The 20706-nt window shown below is 43.7% G+C and overlaps 1 protein-coding gene across 2 annotated transcripts in view; it reads right to left on the bottom strand.

Moving 5' to 3' along the window:
• Nucleotides 1–20582, bottom strand: part of LOC138969153 (uncharacterized) — a 61431-nt gene extending 40849 nt beyond the window's left edge. For both annotated transcript variants that reach the window (XM_070341873.1, XM_070341874.1), the window contains exons 1-6: nucleotides 20401–20582; nucleotides 17671–17821; nucleotides 6708–6947; nucleotides 2697–4282; nucleotides 990–1196; nucleotides 449–723 (exon numbers count right to left, since the gene is read on the bottom strand). In XM_070341873.1, the coding sequence (XP_070197974.1) occupies nucleotides 449–723; nucleotides 990–1196; nucleotides 2697–4282; nucleotides 6708–6947; nucleotides 17671–17821; nucleotides 20401–20448 (2507 nt within the window). In that variant the 5' untranslated portion in view covers nucleotides 20449–20582. The remainder of the gene's footprint in view (nucleotides 1–448; nucleotides 724–989; nucleotides 1197–2696; nucleotides 4283–6707; nucleotides 6948–17670; nucleotides 17822–20400) is intronic.
• Nucleotides 20583–20706: the final 124 nt, after the last annotated feature.

A 20706-nucleotide genomic window follows, 5' to 3' on the forward strand; every position in this document is an offset into this window, starting at 1 on the left:
AAATCGGAAACATGCGTCTTTGTTATTGCGAATATGAAAGGATATTCGCCAACTTCCATGGAAATATGGCATTATTATCGGAATACTGGGATGCGCGAAACTATCCAATCACAGCCCCCGAATTGAGAAAAGTTTAGTGAATACTATATGGTGCCCTAACTGTCTCACACCAGTAGAGACATACATTCAGTCCGCCAGCCATATTCATGCATGCACAAACACACAAAGATACAGTCGAGAGGGGAGAGAGATGGCGAGAGGAGAGTGACAGGGAGCAAGAGAGAGACGGGGAGAGAAAGAGAAAGAGAGAGAGAGAGAGAGAGAGAGAGAGAGAGAGAGAGAGAGAGAGAGAGAGAGAGAGAGAGAGAGAGAGAGAGAGGGGTAGAGAGAGACATATGGAAAGCCTGGTCTGAACACACAAAATCATAATCCCAAAATAATCTCTCACCAGATCAAACTCCTCACTTGCTCTAGGTCATCAGAGCACCACATTTTCAAGGCTTTCACCTCCAAAGGATCTGTCAGCCTGAATACTCCATTAGCGGGTTGATTCTCGCTGCAGAAGTCTTTAACTGCTCTGGCGGCCAGAGTAGCATCCCCGTTCAGACCTTCGATGATAACATTGTCACTACTCCCTCCGGGCAAGGTCAAGCGAGCGAGAGGGAAATCATTTTCTAGCTGCTGTTTCAGGCCTGGCAATTGGGCTGTGATGCTTTTGTTCACCTTAACAAAAAATAAAGAAAAAAGTTGAAAAAGATGAAGCACTCAGGCATACACAGAGTAAGTTCAGCTAGAGACACATTAGAGACACAGACACTGACAGACACACGAATCCCTCGGTTCTCTGGTTTTTGAAGTGCAAACATTCATTTGCTTTCTACCCTTCTTGAAAAAAATTAAGTAATCATGCATTGACCAATGGAAAAATAATAATAATAAAATGAACAAATAATTAAATGAAAAAGCCACCTTTGGGGCACCAACCTTACCTTCACTTTGGAACTGGTGACGTCCCCTTCCACTTTGGTGAGAAAATCTTGAACGTCTTTCATGTTGTGAGCAGCACACACAATAACAGAATCCTTCACATCAAAGGAACAGTCAGAACTGATCTGGTTCAAGTACTGTTGGCCGGGTACTGTTTGCAAGATGCGTGCAATTTCTGCAGGAACAGTGCGGCTGTCCTCTGCCAAATTCTAGGAATAACAAGAATAACAACAAATTGAGGTGACAATACAGAGGTACATGTACCTGCAAGGTGTGGCCCCATCCGATCAGAGGACACCTACCTTAAAAGGATGCTTTCTGTTGTCTATTTGTCTAGCTCGGTAGCTCAGTTGGTAGAGCACTGGACTTGTGATCGGAAGGTTGCTGGTTCGAATTCGGGCCGGGACGGACACGGGTCAACTTTATGTGCAGACTCAGAGACGGAAGCCATGTCCCACCCCCGTGTCACCACAGTGGCACGTAAAAGACCTTGGTCATTCTGCCATAAGTGCAGGTGGCTGAATACACCTAAACACGCAGACACCTGGGTAGCGCGACCCCGTTGCTGCTAGCTTTCCACTGGGAGGAAGCGACCCGAATTTCCCAGCGATGGGACAATAAATAAATGAAAAATGAAAAAATTATCTCTACCAAAATATACCTGTCATGACAGGATTTATGCAATGTAGGGTTACACTTTTGGCTTGTGCAATGTGTGACATTTCATCGCAAGTACCACTGTTCTAGTGTGCCATTGCCCAATTCATAAAACTACTGATGCAGTGAAAGCTCAAGATATCAGCTATTAGTTTCTTTCTTTCTTTATTTAGTGTTTAACGTCGTTTTCAACCACGAAGGTTATATCGCGACGGGGAAAGGGGGGAGATGGGATAGAGCCACTTGTCAATTGTTTCTTGTTCACAAAAGCACTAATCAAAAATTTCCTCCAGGGGCTTGCAACGTAGTACAATGTATGACCTTACTGGGAGAATGCAAGTTTCCAGTACAAAGGACTTAACATTTCTTACATACTGCTTGACTAAAATCTTTACAAAAATTTACTATATTCTATACAAGAAACACTTAACAAGGGTAAACGGAGAAACAGAATCCGTTTGTCGCCTCTTATGACATGCTGGGGAGCATCGGGTAAATTCTGCCCCCTAACCCGCGGGGGGTATTAGCTAGTTTCACATAAAAGCAAACAATTGCAAACTTCACACGATTAAGTGGGGGTAGCTAGTTTCTGGCAGCTCTGTGAGAACACTGGACTTGTGATCCTTGGCTCACAATCGGTTAGAATCCAGACGAGGACGGACACGGGTCAAATTATGTGACAACTCAGAGACGGTATCCATGTCCCATCCTTGTATTACAGCTGTGACATGTAAAAGACCTTTTTCACTCTCCCAGAGGTGCAGATGGCTGACTACAATACACCTTAACATGCACATGTCTTGCATGGTTACACAAAATATCTTGTTGCTGCTAGCTTTCCAGTGGGAGAAAGCGACCCTGATTTTCAAGCAATTAATGAGATAATTAAGCAAAATGAAAATAAAAAGGAAACAAAACTGCTTCAAAATATGACTTCAGTTTCTCCTCTGGTAAGACACCATGCAGATGTATGAATTGGTTATCTCCTTCAAACTTTTCAAAACAAAACTGGAAAAAAAATCATGAAAGAAATAAAGAAAAATAATACAAACCTGCAATGTCAGCAAGAATCCACATTTCATGTTGTCGTAGTTCTCCTGAGTGCCATGAAACTCAACGATTCCCTCCTTTTCATTCATTTGAATGTCTGGGCAACTTGCAGCAAAATCACGCAGGAGACGCAGCTGGTGGGGTGGAAAATTCTCTGTCCATTTCTTGCGATTCTTCAATTCCTCTACCTGTTTTTCATACATTTTTGCAAGTTCCAGAGCTTCTCGGACTTTCTTCTCTGCTTCCTGTTTTTGTTTTTCCAAGGAAAACCTTGCTTCCATGGTCCTTTCTTTTTCTTTCAACATCTCAATCCTTTCCAATTCTCTTTCCTGATCCACCTTTTCGCGCATCATCTTTTGTCTTTGTCTTTCTGCCTCTTGTTCCTGTTCCTTTCGTCTTTCTTCTTCCTTCCTGGATGCTTCTTGGCGCTTTTTTTTTTCTTGCTCACTTCTCAAAAACGCAATATTAGAAGTGTGCGATGACTGGGCTGAAACGTCCTGTTTCTGTGCCACAAACTTCTTTTCTGACTGAAACTGTGAGGACTTCTTTTGCAGGTGCCGGTTAGCAGATTCCCGTGGAGCACAATCGGGAGATTCCCTCTCTGGAAAGGACGGAAAAGGCTCATCATGGCTAAGAGAAATCCCCCTTTGTGTAGGATTTGCAGATAAATCAGGTTCAAAGAATGACCCCTGGCCTGTGTATTCTTCAGCCTCTCGCTGGCCATAGTCAGAACTCTGCAAATAGTCTCCATACACATCAGCATCATGCAGAGATTCGTCCCTACAGTCAGAGTACACATCATAACTGAGGGACTCTGGTCCATCTGTCTCTACCAATGAAGCAAACTGGTCTGATGCGCTCTCAAACTGCACAGCATCGTGCGCTATGGGGTCACAGTTGGCGTCCAGCTTCACAAGAGGGATGGGGGCATTGGACTGTTTCGTTGGCAGACCAGGCAAAACTCCTTGATTTTCGTATGAAGATAAACCTCTTTGATTTCCATACGCAGGTTCATAGGAAGAAAGCTGTTCGTCATATGACTGGGAGGTCCTGAGCCCTCGACCCCTACTGCCTCGTCTACCTGATGTTGAGGGTCTCCCCCAGTTTCCTCCATATCCTCGGCCCCAGCCCCTCGCATTCTGCTTATCGCCATCATCCCAAGCATTTTCTGCCGGGTCCTTGTAGTTGCCTCGCCCTCGTCCTCTGGGTCTATTTTTCCTCCTCCCACGTCTGTTACCTCTTTCGTTAGGTAGTGAACGCTCTTCACTTTCCCTTTCCCAGTGCTGACGAGGTTTCTCGAAGTTTGCGCTCTGCTGCCTCGAGTCCGAATGAATTTGAGCGTGGTGAGAATCTCTGCTGGAATAATCGTCTGAGCCATGAGGGTACGACGGTGGTCGAGAGGGAGCAGACAGCTGTTTTGGTAGAAAATGTGGCTTTGGAGAACGTCCAGGCTGTGGTTTTCTTGGGCTATTTTGCTGTTTTGGGTCACTGAGGAGTTGCTTGTGGAACACATCGTAGCATGGTTCAACGTGGACTGTGGTTCCTTTTGATGGTGAGTGTTCCTCTATGGCCAACACACGTGCTGCAACTGAAAAAAATGAAAGAAACATTAGCTTAAGGAAATCTGATTTTTAAAGGTTTACGATAATTTCAAAAGTGTACACGACCCCGACAGTACTTTTGTCCTTTTCTAGTTTTAACAACATGACCTTTCTTTGCTTATATGTATGCAACACACTCATGGTTTCATGTTTTAGAGAAAAGTCACAAAGATGATGGTACAAGAAAATTGAAATGCGATCTTGAGGACTACACACTGAGTGACACACACACCGTCAGTAGGTTACTGTAGCTCTCTAAAGCTACTCTTACACTGTGCCGAATTGCCCTTGCGAATAGCATTTTCCAATAATTCACAATGATCGGGACATGGTCGCAAGACTTTCGTAAATGTTCTTAACTATTCCTTACAATTCGTCTCTTGTTTTGAACATAGCAACTTGCTCCTAATATTCGCAAGGAAGTTATATTGCTTTTTTTCCGCAAAGTACTCGTTAGTACTCGCAAGACATTTGTAATCATCGCAATGTATTCGTGGCGCTAGCAAGCCATTCGCAACCATTCGTTATGCCTGTCTTTACATTGTGCCGAATATCCTTGCGAATATGAACATGTTGTATTCGGCAAAAAAAAATAGACACATGGACATGAATAATATAGAAAATTGGAAGCCTTACCAATCCTTGCGAATGTCTTACAAATGGTTGCGAGTGCTTGCGAATGTGTTCCGATCATTGAGAATACATACGCATCAAAATCGCCGTTTAGTTGCAAGACGTTTGCAAGATATTCTTACTGTTTTCAAAACATTCGCAAGCAATTGCAGTCACTCGCAAGCATTCGTAAGGCTTTCGCAATTCTTATGAATTGGGAAGAAATGATCAAAACATTCCTGAGAAATTCATAATGAATTCGCAACCATTCGCAAGATGTTGGCAAAATGTGCACGAATAAAATCCTTACGAATGCTTGCGAGCGGTACGCATACCTTTACGATGACTACGAATGGTTTGCGAATACTTACGAGTACGTTGCGAAACATTCAGAATATGACTTCCTTGCGAATATTAGGAGCATGTTGCTAATGTTCGCAAACAGAGACGAATGGTGGCGAATTGTTAAGAACATAAACGAATGTCTTGCGACCATGTCCCGATCATTACGAGTTATTGGCGAATTCTATTCGCAAGGGCAATTCCCCAGAGTGTAAGAGCAACATTACGAACAATGCGAATTGCATACTCGTTTTATTCGTAAAATGTTTGCAAGAACTCGCAACACTCGCAAGGCCACTCGCAACGTTCGTAATAGATCCGTATATGGATTCGTACACAATCGCAATGATCGGTAGACATTCGCAAGCAGTCGCAACCATTCGTATGACATTCGCAAGGATTCGTAAGCCTTTGATTTTTCTCTGTTTTTTCCTGTCCATTCGTCTCTTTTTTGGCCGAAAACAACATTTTCATATTCGTAAGGATATACGGCACAGTGTAAGACAGGCTTTAGGAAAAATGCCAACATTTGTGATGGATTTCCAAATAAAACTTTAGCCTAAAAATGCACTGGATAAAATTTTACTTAGTTCGATCGTATCTTCTGGTAATGTTGAACTTTAGCATTGAGAAATTCATAGCTCACAATCGAGTGGCATTATTGACTAATTGTTGATACAAGTCACTTATATCAAAGCAAAGAATAATTCTTGTAAAATTAATTGATGGATTGAACCCAAAAATTAAGCATAATGAATCAATTTTGTGATTTGATGGAGGAATATAGCTGTCATGGTTGTCTCCCTTTGCAGAAATAGATCGACATAGTTGCTTCCCTTCCTGGTTGCGTTAACATTTTCCTGCTAAACCTCATGTAAATGAAACGCATCAGTACTGTTTATTCCGTAACTTGAATGGTAACTTAAATGACTTTTTTATGCTTACAAAAGCAAGTTCTGCAAATCAGAGGCTTACATTGCAGTAGAATACCGTTCCTGAATTTACAACGCTAAAGTTCAACATAACCCTGATTTTATCAAATTACGAAAGAACCAGGGTTTCATTTACTAGTGCGCCCTGCGCCATTGGCGCATTAAATCTGAAAATGTCCCAGCACAATTTGCGTCAGTGCGTCAAAGGGCGCATTGAGATTACGTTCCACTGCGCCAGCAAATGTACACTTTACATCGTATTACACACACACCCACACACACACACATATACACGCACACACACACACATACAGAGATAACACGATATAGCGGCTAATTCTCAGATAGCGGCTAATTCTCAGATGGCACTGCATATTGCACTATTTTGCATCTTTGGTCAAAACGCGTACAGGCCTCTTTGGCGCTTCTTGCCTTCGACTATGTCCCATCGGAATTTGGTTGAGGGGGACAAATGTCCCATTGCCTTTTTCTCCCAGGTTAAACCCTGAAGAACTAATATATATACCTTCCTGAGAGGAAAAAGTCACAATGGCCAAGTTGTGACTAGCGTAAAGCTGACAGTCTTTCACCTCCCCCTCGCCACCTCCTGCTCGAGGGCTGTCGAAGTAGTAGAAGAGATTGTCGCGTGTAATATTTGAGCTCAGGTCTCGCACGATGATGGATGCGGGTGGACTGCGTAAGAGTGAGAACTTCAGTGGTTTCCCTTTGTGTTCCGTTTCCGCCTCTGCATTTTCAATGTGCTGATCTGTAAGAAAAGAAACGAGAATAATGATAAAAGTACATTTATAAAGCCTTTCTCTTCCAGTATGAAGCACTTAACACCACAAATATATTTTGATGTACATGTAATGATAACATAAATAACATAATGAGAGCCAACCTATCAACAAATAACAAAAATAAAATACACTTGAACAAAGAAAGAGACAAACAAACACAGTACAGACACATGCAGATACAAAAGGACAGAGAGGCAGAAACACAGACTGATAAGATTTTGTTTTCTTCAGGACCCGAAGTCTCTAAAGAAAGTAGATGATGACTGATAAAACAGAGAATTTGAGTGCATACATGCTACGAGTATGTGCATGCACACCCTGTGTGCGTACATCATGCGTAAATGCATACATTATAAGTTATTTCTAATATGCTGACTGTTAACAATTGATAACAGACATGCCGAAAAAATGGACGGCTCATGCTGATATAATTTTTCAGACATGTCTGGTATCATTTGCTAAGGCCAAAAAAAAAAAGGTCTGTTTACGGTAACATAGGGTGAAAAAATAGGGTCGGTAGGTCGGCTTTTTTTTTTTTTTTCTTCAAATTTTTTCATTCTTTTTTCAATTTTTTTTTTCTCCCCTCTCTATGATGTTTCACAGTTCATTTCTTCACCCTTTACTCCTAACAGTACTTTGAGCTTACCTCCCTTCTGTCGTCTGCTGTTTGAGCGCAAACAGCTCTATTTTAGATGCGTTTTTCAGACGATCCCAAAAAAAGATTAGGGTCGGGCCTAAAAACTAGGGTTGGTCGGGTTACCGTAAACAGACATTTTTTTTTGGCCTAACATTAAAGGCACAGTGATTAAGCCTCCCGTAAACCATCACAGATACTGTCAGGCTTTTACACACAGTACAAACACCCTTTCGTTTAAACACTCACCGCTTGAGAACATCCTAGGTGCCCTACGTAAAGAGCGAGCAATTTTCAAAGAATTTTGTTTCGTGGACCCTCTGATCAGCAAATCAGGCGCCTCGTTTTGGCGCTAGAACTAACTTTTAAAATCTAGATAATAAATTGACAGCTTGTTACACAAACATTCTTAAATCATAAAAGAATTCTTTTTTCATCAAGACAAGATCAGTACAATTCGAAGTGTTGAAAATTTGAAAAAAGAAAAGCCCGGAAACGTGTCACGCAAACCGTCTTTCTTGTAGCAGACGACAGTTCTGCCTACCACCCGTTCCTCTGAATAGTCAACTGTCATCTCTCTAGTTCGTGTGAATCGCAGACGTTTGTTGAGTTTAGATTCAGAGGTACACAATAACGTGCTATTGGTGATGAGCTTTACAGCGAGTCCCATTGAAATCCCAAACTGACGACTACATTGTGAAAAAAGGAAACTGGATCACACGGGTTCGCGATGGCTCAGGGGTAAGATAAACCATGCAGAAATAAATTCTTTGAAAATTGCTCACTCTTTACGGAGGGAACCTAGGATGTTCAAAAGCGGTGAGTGTGTAAATGAAAGGGTGTTTGTACTGTGTGTAAAAGCCTGGCAGTATCTGTGATGGTTTACGGGAGGCTTACTGTGGCTTTAACAATCATCTTATTAGAAAAAACTGTTTTATTACTGTCTATTTTGACCAAAAGCAATTTTAAAGTGACCCCACAAATTAGACAGAACAGCCGCAATGGGAACTGGGTCGCTCCTATCTGATTTTTTTGTTTGTTCGTTCATGGGCTGAAACTCCCACGGCTTTTACGTGTATGACCGTTTTTACCCCGCCATTTAGGCAGCCATACGCCGTTTTCGGAGGAAGCATGCTGGGTATTTTCGTGTTTCTATAACCCACCGAACTCTGACATGGATTACAGGATCTTTTTCGTGCGCATTTGGTCTTGTGCTTGCGTGTACACACGGGGGTGTTCGGACACCGAGGAGAGTCTGCACACAAAGTTGACTCTGAGAAATAAATCTCTCGCCGAACGTGGGGACGAACTCACGCTGACAGCGGCCAACTGGATACAAATCCAGCGCGCTACCGACTGAGCTACATCCCCGCCCTGCTCCTATCTGATAATGCCTGTCAGTCAAAGCATTCTCATGACCATGGTCAGCCAATCACTCACCTAACGTGATGCATATTAACAGGTGAAATGCGCCCACTCAACAATTTCACAAGATAAACTATGTTGAACATGTGTTTCAGTGGCTTTGATTTTTCTTGTCCAACAGAGAGTGACAGATTTATAGAAGCGATACCCGACACAATGACGTAAAGATACATTTTACCTAAATTGAGTGACGCAATTTCATGTGTTGATTCTTCAGAATCCTGACAATGACATTTTCAAGTCAGCGGGTTGGCATTGCACACTCAGAGGGTGGGTAGGTGCCTTGAGGTTCTGTAACGCACCCATGCACTGATAAAACTGGCTTTTCTGTATTTTGTAGATATAGAGTGTATTATCCGACAGCATTTGAAGAGTCATTCTTTAGAAATTAAATCAAGCTGATATTGTTAATTCAAATTTTGACTTTGTCTTATTTGTTTTTATTACTATTCCAGTGCACCATATTATGGTGTTTGGACCAATCAGGACTGATTCTAGGTGACCCTCTAAATGTTATAACATTCAGGCAGGGACCCTTTTTGTTTATCATGCTAAAAATTAACAAGACAAAGTAAACATTTGAACTAACAATATCAGCGTGACTTATTCTACAGAATGACACTTCAAATGCTGTCAAATACTACACTCTTTATCTAAAAATACAGAAAAGCCAGTTTTGTCGGTAAGCGCTTTACAGAACGGCGAGGCACCACTCTGCCTTTGCAATGCCGACCCACTCACTTCAAAATGCCATTTCCAAGTTCTGACGATTCAAGCAAAATTGCGTCACTTAATTTTTAAGTCAAATATATCTTTACGTCATTTCCTTTCTCTATGGCGTTGTTTCGAAATCTGTCGCTCTCAGGTGGACAAGAGATATCGAAGCAACTGAAACGCATGTTCAACATGGTTTATCTTGTGAGATTGTTGTGTGATCGCATTTGACCTGTGATTATTCATCTCGTCAGGTGAGTGACTCTGATTGGCGGACCCAGGTCACGAGAATGCTTTGACTGACAGGCATAATCAGATACGAGCGACCCAGTTTCCGGATGTTCCGTCTAATATGCGGGGTCGCTTCGAAATTTCTTTTGGTCGAAATAGACGGTAATAATACTGTTATTTCTAATATGCTGACTGTTAGCAACTGATAACAGACATGTCTCACAAATGGTATTAGCATTCACCTTCGGCTCATAATCCATTTTCTCGACATGTCTGTTATCAGTTGCTAACAGTCAGCATATTAGAAATAACTCATATTATTACCAATTCAGTGCCCCATATGGCTTTTTGACCAATCTGGACGGATTCTAGGTGACCCTCTAAATGTTATAACGTTCAGGCAGGGACCCTTTTTGTTTATCACGCTCTGGGACAGGCTGATCTTTCTTAACCCAGTGTGGGATTTTCAGTGGGGCGACCACCCCCAACCCAGCGCGTCCCCGGGTGGCGGATAGGGGAACGGTCTTCAGATATGGAGATCAGCCGCTTGCGGCCGCGGACCAAACTGGCTCCGGGTGGGATCCCGGAAAATCCTCCCCCCTGTGCTCTCAGGGTAGGACGTACGGGCCATGAGCTAAGGGTGAGGTAACCCCGACAGAAAACCCCGAATGCTGAAGACGGAGGACCCGGGCCGCACGGCGCATTCTAACAAACCACGGGTACACGCACTTACGCAAATGATGACACAATCAACCAGCACAGATGGAAATGGCGCTCGCCCATTGAGGACCCCCCAGGGTGGAGCAGCGTCGGGTCCCATGCCTCAAAGGGACCCAGCCCCAACTACTGGAGGTCCCTCCCGTCCGTCTTGTCACGCCAGGGGACGCGGGAGGAAAGTGACTGGCACCACCACAACCAGGAAGAAACCCAGTCAGCAGCGACCTTTCCAGGTCATGCACTGGAACGCAGAAAGTATCCTGAACAAGAAGACAGAGTTGGAGCATATCCTGCATGAGAAGAACATCAACATCTGCTGTATTCAGGAGACGCACCTGACACCCCAAAAGTCCTTCAAAGTGAGAGGCTACCAATGCCTTAGGTCCGACAGAACAGACCGAAGCAAAGGAGGAATCCTGACCCTCATCAGGAACAACATCAATGCCTGTTTGATAGAAACGCACATGGAGGACTCCGAATATCAGGTGATTCGAATCCAGACGAAGACATCAGAATTCCATCTTGTCAACTTCTACTGCCCCAATGATAGACACCTCGCCCTTGACACGATCCCCGCAAAGGCCTCCAACTTCATCGTGGTGGGTGACTTCAACAGTCATTCACAGAGTTGGGGATATGACCACCTGGATCGGAGAGGAGAAGAGGTGGAGAACTGGCAGGACGACAAAGGTCTCATCCTTTTGAACAGTCCCTTTGACTGCCCTACATTCTACTCCAGAAGATGGCACACTACATCAACTCCTGACCTAGCCTTCTGCACGGAAGACATGCACCAGCTAACCAGCAGAGAGGTCGGAGAACAGCTAGGTGGAAGTGACCATCGGCCAGTCTTTTTGACTCTGGGCATGGAGTCCTGCACTGAAGCTTCCTTCCCTCGGTGGAACTACAAAAGAGCGAACTGGTTCCTCTTTAGACACCGCACCAGCGAACTCACCAAAGACATCAGAGTCGAGGGTCGAGACATCAACATGGTGGCGAAGGACTTCAACATGAGCATCCTCAGAGCAGCGCGTGAGTCCATTCCCAGGGGTGCCAGGAGAGACTATAAGCCCTACTGGAGCAATGAATTGCAGGAACTGGATGATGATCTGGCAGACGCCAGAAGGGAAGCAGAAGTCAACCCGTCACAAAACAACAACATCCGCCTCCAGGAAGCCAAAGCCAAATTTCTCAAAAAGAAGCTACAGGCAAGACGAAGAAGCTGGCAAGAGAAAACAAGCTCTCTGAACCTTGAGAAGGATGGCAGAAAGCTCTGGAGGCTCACCAAGCAGTTGAATGATGAGAACACCAGCAGAGGAAAGATCACATTAGAAGAGAACGGGAAGGTGCTAACTGGAAAGCATGCTGCCAACCAATTTGCTGAAAGCTATGCAGCTGAGAGCAACCTCCATGTTAGCCCCGAGAAACAGAGAGAAGCAAGAAGAGAGAAAAGAGAGAGACCTGCCAGACAGTCGACAGTGGACGCCATGAGTCAACCACTCACACTCCACGAGCTGCACTCAGCTCTGAAAAAGTCAAAGGCGAAGAAGTCCCCTGGCCCAGACGGCATCACCAACGAGATGCTAACCCACCTTGGTAGTGCAGCAGAGAACAAGCTACTCGAGGTCTTCAACAGCAGCTGGCAAGAAGGATCGCTACCACAACCCTGGCGAGAAGCGATCATGATCCCCATCTTAAAAAAAGGGAAGGATCCAAAGAAGGCCACCAGCTATCGCCCAATCAGCCTCACCAGCTGTGTTGTGAAGACCCTGGAGAGAATTGTGAACGAGCGCCTCAGGTGGTACCTGGAATCCAGGAACCTCCTCGCCCCTGAACAAGCTGGATTCCGACAGTTCCGCAGCACTGAAGATCAGGTCACTTACCTGGCGCAAGAAGTTGAAGATGCCTTTCAGGAACAGAAGCTGGTCTTCGTCACCTGGATAGATCTTCAGAAGGCCTTTGACAAGGTCTGGAAAGATGGACTCCTTGTAAAACTGCTGAGGAAAGGCGTGTCCAGCAACATGTACCAGTGGATTCGCTCTTACCTCTATAACCGCAGGGCAAGAGTTAACGTCGACCAGACCAAAAGCAAGAAGTTCCTCCTTCGTCATGGCGTCCCTCAGGGCGGAGTCCTCTCCCCCACACTCTTCCTTCTCTTCATCGACGATCTGGTGTCTGAGATGCCCAAGGGGATCAAAGCTGCTCTCTACGCAGACGACCTTGTGATCTGGTGCAAGGAGGAGCACGCAAGTACTGCCACCTACAGAATGCAGCAAGCGGCAGATAGGCTGAACGCATGGGCAGAAGATTGGTGCGTCTCCATCAACAAGGAGAAATCCTCCACCACCCTATTCACACTGTCGCCAAAGCAGAAAGCCGGAACCATTAGGCTTGGTGGAACTCCTCTGAGAGAGGATGAAGAAGCAACGTACCTTGGTGTCACCTTTGATAGACGGCAGACCTGGAAACCACACATTGCACAGGCAGAGACAAAGGCCCGGCGCAAGCTAGCCATACTCAGGAAGCTGGCAGGTACCACCTGGGGAGCGAACGAGAAGATACTGAAGACAGTATACCAGGGAACAATCAGACCCCACCTCGAGTACGGCTCCACAGCGTGGTCAACCTCAGCCAAGACAAACCTGCAGACCCTTGACCGTGTGCAAAACCAGGCCCTCCGACTCATCACCGGTGCAATGAAATCCACGCCCATCAAGGAAATGGAGAAGCTTACCACCATCCAACCCCTCTGTCAGAGAAGAGAAGCCAAGACTATGGTACAGGCCGAGAAGCTCAAGTGCCTACCCGACCACCCCATGAAGCACAGACTGAGCAACCTCACCAAGAACCGGCTTAAACGGAGCAGTTTTGTACACGAGAGCAAGAGACTTTCTCGACAGTACAGGGAAGTCCTTCCACAGAACACTCTACCTCTGACTCAAGAAGAAGAGGAAACCCCCAAGGCAACAGAGAAACCAGGCATCCAGATCTGCACCAGTGTTCCACATGTTACCTCAGGAGAAGATCAGAATGACACAGCTCGACAGGCACTCACCTTAGCCCTGATCGACGAACAGTACCCAAAAGAGGCGTGGATCCATGTATACACTGATGGATCAGCAACTAACGCCGTGCTCAATGGAGGTGCAGGCATTCTCATCCAGTTCCCTGGGGGACATACAGCTACATCCAGCGTTGCCACTGGCAAACACTGCACAAACTATAAAGCAGAAGCAGAAGCTCTCATGCAGGCCGCCTCCTTCGTTCAGGACTCCGCAGACCCTTGCTACCAAGTTGTCTTCCTCTCGGACGCCCTTTCAGTCCTTCAGGCCCTAGAGAACGACAAACTCCCACAGCTGGCCAAAGCATTACAGATGGTCAGACAAACCAGAAGAGTTGTCCTCCAGTGGATACCAGCACACTGTGGGATACCAGGAAATGAAAGGGCAGATGAGCTGGCAAAAGAAGGAGCCGTGGAAGACCAACCTGAAAACAGTGTCAGCTTTAGTGAGCAGAAGACAATCATCAAGGCATTGATGAGGCCAAGGACAAACAGAGATGACTACCACACAATGTCCAGAGAGCAGCAAGTCAACCTCATCAGGCTGCGTACTGGCCACAACAGGCTCAATGCTCACATGAACCGAAAGTTCAAGCTGGCGCCATCACCAACCTGTGCCTGCGGTCAAGAGGACCAAACAGCGGAACACATCTTACAGCGATGTCCCTTACTAGATGAGGAACGAAAAGAAGTGTGGCCGTCACCAACTCCCTTGCAGACCAAACTATACGGCAGTCGACAGGAGTTGGAGAAAACGACAACATTTATCACCAGTGCTGGACTGATTGTGTAACCTCTGCGAACGCCAAGAAGAAGAAGAAGAAGTTTATCACGCTAAAAATTAACGAGACAAAAAGTAAACATGTAATTCAACAATATCAGCGTGATTTATTTTAAAGAATGACACTTCAAATGCTGTCAAGTAATACTCTCTTTATCTAAAAAATACCGAAAAGCGAGTTTTGTCGGTGGGTGCGTAACGGAACAGCAAGGCACCGCCCATCGCCTGAGTGTGCAATGCCAACCGCTCACTTGAAATCTAAATGATCAAAGTTCGAAAAAATCAAGTGAAATTGCGCCACTCGCTTTACATCAAATGTATCTTTACGTCATTTCCCATCCGTCTGGAGTCGGTTCTAAATCTGTCGCTCTCTGTTTAACGAGAAAAAGCGAAGCAACGTACCGAAACGCATGTTCTTTCTTTCTTTATTTGGTGTTTAACACTTTCGCGACGGGAGGTGACTATATTAGTAATAGCGCTGCAACGCCCACGGACGGGAAGTGACTATTTTAGTATTAGACATACAAGGTACACGACTCGTGATTGCTTCCCGGTTTTTGAAGCTTGCAGTAAATTGAGTTGTTTCCCTTGATACACGTGGTTTTCTCTTCCGGCTTGATCAAATTAGTGCAGATTTGCGTGGTGTTTTCGAACAAAAAAAATGAATCGAAGGCGAGCCTTGTCACGGGAGGAGATTCTCCGGATGTTGGATCTTGAGGATCCTGTAGATCATGATACATCGTGTCGTTTTAGCCTCAAGAAAGCGATAATAGCAGTGATATTGAGGAAGAAGCAGTCCCGTTGTTGCTAGTACGAGTCGGCAACTACACGTGGTAGGGGGTGATACTGCTAGACGAACATGTATCTCGGAATCGTGCAGGAGCTATGGGGGCGTGGCCGCACTGATAACAATGGATGGCTGGAGCCTTCAAATCCTTTTGGAATTGTTCATAGGTGTACAGTTGGTACTTTGTTGTGAAAATGTGACTTATATTCAATATGGATTACCTAGACATCATTTGGTGAGTGTTACAGTTTTGTTTCATTTGAGTCAGGATGCTAGCTGTGAGTGAATGCGTGATTTGCTTGTTTTTTTCTTTGTACAGTCTCCTTATTTCTGTGTACAATGTTAACAATATTTCAGCTAATTCATAGGTTTTACACCTTGTTTGGTTATAACATTATTTATAATACTTTCTGTTAAAAAATAACTTTTAAAAAAAGCAGTGGAAAATAAAACACACACAAAAAAACGTTAAAAAACACAAATTATTCCCCTTTCACCCCCCTTTGCTAAAACAAATCGCGTGACAAACTTATAAATAGCACGACTGAACTGGGCATCCATTTTTGAATTAGTACACAAAATTTGGTGGTGATTGGACTTAATTCAAGCTTGCTAGACAGATTTCTTTACAGTTACTGATTTTTGGGAAGTTTCTTGGTGGCAAGCTTGGGCAGGCAGGACGTAAACGCCGTGGCAGTGCTAGTCACAATAGTGTTAACGTCGTTTTCAACCATTCAAGGTTATATCGCGACGGGGAAAGGGGGAAGATGGGATAGAGACACTTGTTAATTGTTTCTTGTTCACAAAAGCACTAATCAAAAAATTGCTCCAGGGGCTTGCAACGTAGTACAATATATGACCTTGCTGGGAGAATGCAAGTTTCCAGTACAAAGGACTTAACATTTCTTACATACTGCCAGGGATGTTCCTTGGATTTTGTCCTTATAGGACAAATGTCCTAGCCTTGCTGAAAGTATAGGATATTTGTCCTGAACTGTAAAAAACAATCGGTCATTTCACGTTTCGGTTTGCTGAAATGCACACTGTGCAAAACATCAGTTTTCTCTCGCAATCGAAATTTAGCCATGGATAAAGTTTAAGCCATGAAGGCACAAACGTCCGTGGTGGTGTCGTCGCCGTTTTCGTACTCACAGTCACAGTGTGTCTGGTCACAGTCACACTTGACGACTGATCATGATCTGACTGTCGAAAACACAGCATGGGTTGGTCCTTGTCCGGTTTCAATTTCTTCGCAGGCGGCATGATCGCATTCGCAGTTTCTAGAATCTATACAACCGAAAGTTGAACTTTCGGAAATTCTTAATCTGCGCGGTCTTCAAACGGCGAAGTTACTAAACCAAACAACAGAAGACGTTGCCGATTCGGAGATTAGGAGACGTATCATCTGATGCCTGATCTAAATAAACGGATCAATGTTGTCATGTCCGACGTGGCAATAAAACGATCGGTCAGTGTCCGTCTCTGACATAAACTTATCGGACATTTGTCCGCCAGAGACACAAGGTACCGGTCATTAGACCAAGGTATCCGGCCCAGGGCCGAGGGCCGACCCCTGGGAACATCACTGTACTGCTTGACTAAAATCTTTACAAACATTGACTATATTCTATACAAGAAACACTTAACAAGGGTAAAAGGAGAAACAGAATCCGTTAGTCGCCTCTTACGACATGCTGGGGAGCATCGGGTAAATTCTTACCCCTAACCCGCGGGGGTCGAAACGCATGTTCAACATGGTTTATCTTGTGAGATTGTTGTGTGTCAAAGGCATTTGACCTGTGAATATTCATCACGTCAGGTGTGTTACTCTGATTGGCTGACTCAGGTCACGAGAATTCTTTGACTGACAGGCATAATCAGGTAGAAGCGCTCAAGTTCCCATTGCGGCTGTTCTGTCTAATTCGCGGGGTTGCTTCAAAATTTCTTTTGGTCGAATTAAACGGTAATAAAACCGTTATTTCTAATATGCTTACTGTTAGCAAATGATAACAGACATGTCTCACAAACGATATCAGCATTCGCCTAAAAGGCTCATGCTTGATATATCTTTTTTCTCGACATGTCTTGTTATCATTTGCTAACAGTCAGCATATATATATATTAGAAATAACTCATACTAGCGTGTCCCTGCCTGAACGTTATAACATTTAGCGGGTCACCTAGAATCAGTCCTGATTGGTCAAAAAGCCATATGGTGCACTAAAATGGTGATAAATAATTGTGTGTCTGTGATAAAGCACTAAAAGCAAACCTGTACTTGGATGACCATGGTTCTCTAAGTTATAGGTATACACAGTACAGCTGATGGGGCTTCATACCTGTGAGGGGCTGTGTAAAGGTCAGGAGAGCAGTGTGTTTAGCATCACAGAAGTACTCCACATAGTGTTCATCATTGGTATCAAGTTCCGCCTTGGTGACCACCTCCATATAGTTCTCCAGCAAATCCTTGGACCAGTCGCTTGGAATGTTCTGCAAATGGTATAGAGATATTGTTAGAATGAGGACACTTTCAGTGAAAAAATCTTTTCACCATGTCCACCCAATTGGAAGAGAACAAACCGCGGGGTCTGGTTTGTTGAAATCACAACAAATCTCAATTTCAACCAATCCAACACTGCCGCTGGCTCCCGACTGGTTGGTATTAACTTTCTTGTGTACCTCAGTCCAGGTCATCTTTACAAATTGTTGGTCAGAGTTTACCTTGGTCAAATTATAACAATGAAATGATGGAAGTACTCTCACTATATATACATGTATTATGTAGACAACAACAAGCGAAAGTCATGTGAAACTAGTCTTCTGGCATGAAGGACAATAAGAAGCCCTAAGGCTAAACAAACAAAAGATGTTCATACTCCTTCTCAGTGTTACCTCAGTCAAACCTGCCCTCCATAACAACTCCCTACCCTGATTACAACCACCATAAAGGACATCCGACAAGTTGGTTTTTCTATAATTTACCTTCCATAGCAACCACCTATCAATAACGACCACTTTTAATCACTCCCTTGGGGGGTAGTTTATAGACAGGTTCAAATATATTTATTTTAAAGGTTTGCTTCATTGGTCTGGACAATTTGTAACTGACAGAAAATCCAAAAAACTCTAGCACTAGCACTAGCAGTGATCGAGTTGTATGCATACATGTGTGAGTGTGAGTGTGAGTGTGAAAATCACTCTTTAATGGTTTGTGACTGTGAATGTGTATGCATGCATGTGTGTGTGTGTGTGTGTGTGTGTGTGTGTGTGTGTGTGTATGTGTGTATGTGTGTGTGTGTGTGTGTGTGTGTGTGTGTGTGTGTGTGTGTGTGTGTGTGTGTGTGTGTGTGTGTACGTACGTACGTACGTACGTACGTACGTGTGTCTGTGTATTAATTATTATATTAATTATTATACACACTATATTTTACTTCAACCTACTGAAGTGAAAGCTGGAAATCCCAACATCCCCGGGAAATGATTAGTTCAGACCAGAAACAAAGGTCAAGTATGTTGCTCTATAACTTGAATGCCTGCGTCAATTAAAATCTGAGTTAAGTTATATTTAATCATGTAGTGAATGTGTACGTGCATCAGGCAAAAATATTACAACAGAATATAGCTTTGTAACTGCTTGCTGTAGGCTCTTTCAGGGTTACATTTACTAGTGCGCCCTGCGCCATTGGCGCATTAAATCTGAAAATGTCCCATCACATTAATTCCCTTCAGTGCGTCAAAGGGCGCATTGAGATTACATACCAGTGTGCCACCAAATGTACACTTTACATCGGATTACACACACACACACACACACACACACACACACACACACACACACACACACACACATAACACGATATAGCGGCTAATTCTCAGATGGCACCATATTGCACCATTTTGCATCTTGGTCAAAATGCGTACAGGCCTCTTTGGCGCTTCTTCCCTTCGACTATGTCCCGTCAGAATTTTGTTGAGGGGGACAAATGTCCCATTGCCTTTTTCTCCCAGGCTAAACCCTGCTCTTTAAGAAAGAAATAGAAATTAATTTCAGAATCACAAATGATTTTTGGTTATTCCCTTACACTAAATTGGTATTTTTTCCTTGTGAACTGCACAATGTAATGAAGTTAATGAAAACAGCTCATTAACACCAAGGAAGTCAATGTAGGAGATGAAAATGACACTATCGGTTTTTCTAATAAGATGCGTCACACTAGGCTCGCACTCACAGACATCAGACATTAGATGATAAATTGTCTCAAGTACAAATGAAGCAAAGAGTAACAACGACAAGAACATCACAGACACAGACATACACAATCCCAAACAAACGAACAGAATCTAAAAAACATCCAGTGTTAGCTGAATTTGTCTACTTGAAGAAGCAGTTATTTCCACAAAATGTAGGTCCACCAAGAAAGATAGCATTCAATTGTTTAATATCAATCAATGGATGGATTTAAACAAAAACACCCACACAGCTATATAATTATGCATGCACTATACACTGTATGTGGAATGATCACTGTGTGTTGTAAAATATAACTATATCGATTACAAAAACCCACCAAAAAACAATACAAAACAACAACTGCCACTTACTTTGGTCTGTTGCTATCATAAACTGGTGTGTATACGTGTATGAGATTGACACATGGGTACAACAGTTATTTGTGCATCCCCCCTCTTAATGGTAAATGTACATTTTATGACATCTAGTACAATCAGTCATACATACTACTTACACACTGTTCTTATTCACGATACAATGTATACTATCGTAACAACACAGAAAAATAGAAAGCAGAAAACGAAGAATGTGCCAAAGACGGTGGCAATCTTGATGTTAAAATAGCTGATTTGTATCCATCATATATAATATGAACAACGCCTCAACACCACAGAACGAACAGAACAGGACAATTAACAACCATGTATACTTGATACTGAAAATAATGCCACTACACCACAGAAGGAACAAAAACAGAAAGGAGGCATGATACAATTAATCTGTCACTGTTTGTCGATTTCTTAGTGTTGACGCGAACGAAAAATTCACCACCACCAACCTGTACAACCATCTTCCGCCTCCATTCATCCGCGTCGTTCGACGCCATTGTGAACGCTTAGACGTTTGAACACTTCCTTCACTGATAACACTTCAATAAAGTCCTCGGAATCATCGCACAAAAGCGAAATGGTGGCTTCTGAATCTGGTGTTCTAGCTGCGTGGGGCTTCCCCACTTCCTCGAATGAGAACCGAAAGTAAAGGAAACGACTAAAGACTCCGCGACCGCACGCGGACACACTTGACCTTGCACTACCTTGCGCGGCCTCAAACTAAAGCATGTACATGTAATATTTTTATATATATA

Source organism: Littorina saxatilis, linkage group LG6, assembly GCF_037325665.1.
Source record: "Littorina saxatilis isolate snail1 linkage group LG6, US_GU_Lsax_2.0, whole genome shotgun sequence".
Taxonomy (NCBI): Eukaryota; Metazoa; Mollusca; class Gastropoda; order Littorinimorpha; family Littorinidae; genus Littorina; species Littorina saxatilis.